A 5,000-nucleotide genomic window follows, 5' to 3' on the forward strand; every position below is an offset into this window, starting at 1 on the left:
TAAAGACAAAAACATTCGACTGACGTTACAATAAAGACAAAAACATGCGACTGACGTTACAATAAAGACAAAAACATGCGACTGACGTTACAATAAAGACAAAAACATGCGACTGACGTTACAATAAAGACCAAAACATGCGACTGACGTTACAATAAAGACAAAAACATGCGACTGACGTTACCATAAAGACAAAAACATGCGACTAACGTTACAATAAAGACAAAAACATGCGACTAACGTTACAATAAAGACAAAAACATGCGACTGACGTTACAATAAAGACAAAAACATTCGACTGACGTTACAATAAAGACAAAAACATGCGACTAACGTTACAATAAAGACAAAAACATGCGACTGACGTTACAATAAAGACAAAAACATGCGACTGACGTTACAATAAAGACAAAAACATGCGACTGACGTTACAATAAAGACAAAAACATGCGACTGACGTTACAATAAAGACAAAAACATGCTACTAACGTTACAATAAAGACAAAAACATGCGACTGACGTTACAATAAAGACAAAAACATGCGACTGACGTTACATGCGACTAACGTTACAATAAAGACAAAAACATGCGACTAACGTTACAATAAAGACATGTTACAATAAAGACAAAAACATGCGACTAACGTTACAATAAAGACAAAAACATGCGACTGACGTTACAATAAAGACAAAAACATGTGACTGACGTTACAATAAAGACAAAAACATGCGACTAACGTTACAATAAAGACAAAAACATGCGACTAACGTTACAATAAAGACAAAAACATGCGACTAACGTTACAATAAAAGACAAAATATGCTTGAATGTAAAAATGTTGTACATGACAAAAACATACTGACTCCTCCCCCACTCCTCCTTGACCCCACCCACCTCCCTCTTCCTCAGCGCTGACCTCCTGGATTATGGTGACGATGATGAACATCTCCACGACACCACTATGGACCAGATGCTGGTGCCCAGGTCTCACCAGGAGGAGGCGACGCTGATCCTCAACAACCTGCTCAAGGAATACGACAAAACACTGAGGCCCGACATCGGAGGTGAGCTCCACCCACACCTAACCCCACAGAGAAAACCCCACAGAGAAAACCCCACAGAGAAACCCCCCCCCCCCACACACACACACACACACACACAAGACGACATCAAGTCCACACACAAGTGATTAATAACAAGAAAGACTTCCATCACTGAATCGTGTTTGTCTGGGGAATATAAGCCCCGCCCACTCTCCAGCTCCACATGTGGGAAACAGAGGGGGTGAAATGAGGGTCACTTATTAGGGCTGTGTGTGTGTGTGTGTGTGTGTGTGAGTGTGAGTGTGTGAGTGTGACTCTGCGTGTGTGTGTGAGTGTGTGTGTGTGTGTCTGCGTGTGTGGTCCAGAACCTTCTCTGATTGTGGCGTAATCACTCATAGCAGCAGCAGCAGCAGCTACAGCAGCAGCAGCAGCAGCAGCAGCTACAGCAGCTACAGCAGCAGCAGCAGCAGCGTCACAGTGTGGTGTTGGTGAAAGTGTGATGTGTTTGTAGTTCCACGTTCACGAGGATCAACATTTACCAGCGATTGAAACATTTTCATTAGAATCAGTGAAACATGATGAACACTGGGATTAGACGTAATTAAAGTGTGATGTCATCAGGTATTTTTACTGACAACGTCTTAACACCATGTTTGTGACTTTATTTCACTCTTTAGCATCGTTTTCCAACAGGAAACGGAAGTTTGTAAAAAACACTCACACACGCACACATCAGTGATTTTAGCTGAGCTGCTGCTGCTCCTCTGCTGCCTCGTGTGGTCACTTTGTGTCACTGAAGTCAATCTGAGCGTAGGATTCAAGATGCTGAACTGACAGAACCAGACGTTAGAACTCAGTGATGGAGGCAGCAGTGTGTGTGTGTGTGTGTGTGTGTGTGTGTGTGTGTTTCCTGTGGGAACAGTGTCACAGTGAGATAAAGACGTGATCATGTGACGTAGATACCGTGGACGTGATCAGATCTGTGGTGTGAGAGAACATTTCATGAGGTGAATCTTTGATGAAGTGTCTCAAATGTCTCTTTCCCTCGTGTCCCTGTCGGTCTTTGTTTATGACACTGAGGGACATTCACTAACGTGAGCTCCAGCCTTTATTATTATTATTATTATTATGATCTCAGCTCCTGTGTCTCGTCCAGTGCCGTAAAGTCAGCAGTGAGTCTCATCTCCATATAAAGTGGGTCCACACTGAGCCCCCGCCCCCCCCCCGAGCTAAACCAGTGTTGAAGCTCACCTTAAACAATAACAAGCAGTTCCACTTAGATGGAGATGAGATGCTTTTGTGTCCCGATTGTGTCACTTTCTTTTGGGATTCCCAGTGTGATCCCTGTGCACTGTGTGTGTGTGTGTCTGTGTGTGTGTGTCTGTGTGTGTGTCTGTGCCTGTGCGTGTGTCTGTGTGTGTGTGTGTGTGTGTGTGTGTGTGAAAGCTCACCAGGGAATGGAAGACAGAGCCGGCAGGAGTGTGAGGCGCTGTGTGCTGTGAGAGCTCTGCAGCATATTTAGTGTTTGGAAGCTGAACTGGACTCAGGTCTGAAAACATGCAGGTTCTGCAGAGAAAATATGATTAGAAAGAAATCGAATTTAAATAAAAAGAGAACTTAATAAAAGGAAAACAGACAAACAGACTTAAAACAGAACTAAGAATGCTAACTCACGGCTAAACCTTTGTTTTATGAAGTACACAGACTTAAAACAGAACTATAACCGTGCTAAGAATGCTAACTCACGGCTAAACCTTTGTTTTATGAAGTACACAGACTTAAAACAGAACTATAACCGTGCTAAGAATGCTAACTCACGGCTAAACCTTTGTTTTATGAAGTACACTGACTTAAAACAGAACTATAACCGTGCTAAGAATGCTAACTCACGGCTAAACCTTTGTTTTATGAAGTACACAGACTTAAAACAGAACTATAACCGTGCTAAGAATGCTAACTCACGGCTAAACCTTTGTTTTATGAAGTACACAGACTTAAAACAGAACTATAACCGTGCTAAGAATGCTAACTCACGGCTAAACCTTTGTTTTATGAAGTACACAGACTTAAAACAGAACTATAACCGTGCTAAGAATGCTAACTCACGGCTAAACCTTTGTTTTATGAAGTACACAGACTTAAAACAGAACTATAACCGTGCTAAGAATGCTAACTCACGGCTAAACCTTTGTTTTATGAAGTACACTGACTTAAAACAGAACTATAACCGTGCTAAGAATGCTAACTCACGGCTAAACCTTTGTTTTATGAAGTACACAGACTTAAAACAGAACTATAACCGTGCTAAGAATGCTAACTCACGGCTAAACCTTTGTTTTATGAAGTACACAGACTTAAAACAGAACTATAACCGTGCTAAGAATGCTAACTCACGGCTAAACCTTTGTTTTATGAAGTACACAGACTTAAAACAGAACTATAACCGTGCTAAGAATGCTAACTCACGGCTAAACCTTTGTTTTATGAAGTACACAGACTTAAAACAGAACTATAACCGTGCTAAGAATGCTAACTCACGGCTAAACCTTTGTTTTATGAAGTACACAGACTTAAAACAGAATTATAACCGTGCTAAGAATGCTAACTCACGGCTAAACCTTTGTTTTATGAAGTACACAGACTTAAAACAGAACTATAACCGTGCTAAGAATGCTAACTCACGGCTAAACCTTTGTTTTATGAAGTACACAGACTTAAAACAGAACTATAACCGTGCTAAGAATGCTAACTCACGGCTAAACCTTTGTTTTATGAAGTACACAGACTTAAAACAGAACTATAACCGTGCTAAGAATGCTAACTCACGGCTAAACCTTTGTTTTATGAAGTACACAGACTTAAAACATAATTATAACCGTGCTAAGAATGCTAACTCACGGCTAAACCTTTGTTTTATGAAGTACACAGACTTAAAACAGAACTATAACCGTGCTAAGAATGCTAACTCACGGCTAAACCTTTGTTTTATGAAGTACACAGACTTAAAACAGAACTATAACCGTGCTAAGAATGCTAACTCACGGCTAAACCTTTGTTTTATGAAGTACACAGACTTAAAACAGAACTATAACCGTGCTAAGAATGCTAACTCACGGCTAAACCTTTGTTTTATGAAGTACACAGACTTAAAACAGAACTATAACCGTGCTAAGAATGCTAACTCACGGCTAAACCTTTGTTTTATGAAGTACACAGACTTAAAACAGAACTATAACCGTGCTAAGAATGCTAACTCACGGCTAAACCTTTGTTTTATGAAGTACACAGACTTAAAACAGAATTATAACCGTGCTAAGAATGCTAACTCACGGCTAAACCTTTGTTTTATGAAGTACACAGACTTAAAACAGAACTATAACCGTGCTAAGAATGCTAACTCACGGCTAAACCTTTGTTTTATGAAGTACACAGACTTAAAACAGAACTATAACCGTGCTAAGAATGCTAACTCACGGCTAAACCTTTGTTTTATGAAGTACACAGACTTAAAACAGAACTATAACCGTGCTAAGAATGCTAACTCACGGCTAAACCTTTGTTTTATGAAGTACACAGACTTAAAACATAATTATAACCGTGCTAAGAATGCTAACTCACGGCTAAACCTTTGTTTTATGAAGTACACAGACTTAAAACAGAACTATAACCGTGCTAAGAATGCTAACTCACGGCTAAACCTTTGTTTTATGAAGTACACAGACTTAAAACAGAACTATAACCGTGCTAAGAATGCTAACTCACGGCTAAACCTTTGTTTTATGAAGTACACAGACTTAAAACAGAACTATAACCGTGCTAAGAATGCTAACTCACGGCTAAACCTTTGTTTTATGAAGTACACAGACTTAAAACAGAACTATAACCGTGCTAAGAATGCTAACTCACGGCTAAACCTTTGTTTTATGAAGTACACAGACTTAAAACAGAACTATAAC

At 39.9% G+C, this 5,000-nt stretch overlaps 1 protein-coding gene and 1 long non-coding RNA gene across 2 annotated transcripts in view; one reads left to right on the forward strand and one right to left on the reverse strand.

Moving 5' to 3' along the window:
- LOC131447290 (gamma-aminobutyric acid receptor subunit gamma-3-like) overlaps positions 1–5,000 on the forward strand; it is a 28,946-nt gene that overhangs the window by 3,026 nt on the left and 20,920 nt on the right. The window contains exon 2 of the mRNA XM_058618973.1: positions 911–1,065. Within this exon, the coding sequence (XP_058474956.1) occupies positions 911–1,065 (155 nt within the window). The remainder of the gene's footprint in view (positions 1–910; positions 1,066–5,000) is intronic.
- Positions 949–5,000, reverse strand: part of LOC131447412 (uncharacterized) — a 17,736-nt gene continuing 13,684 nt past the window's right edge. The window contains exons 2-3 of the long non-coding RNA XR_009234038.1: positions 2,496–2,610; positions 949–1,022 (exon numbers count right to left, since the gene is read on the reverse strand). This is a non-coding gene — a long non-coding RNA (uncharacterized LOC131447412). The remainder of the gene's footprint in view (positions 1,023–2,495; positions 2,611–5,000) is intronic.

This window comes from Solea solea, chromosome 2 (genome assembly GCF_958295425.1).
Source record: "Solea solea chromosome 2, fSolSol10.1, whole genome shotgun sequence".
NCBI classification, from domain to species: domain Eukaryota; kingdom Metazoa; phylum Chordata; class Actinopteri; order Pleuronectiformes; family Soleidae; genus Solea; species Solea solea.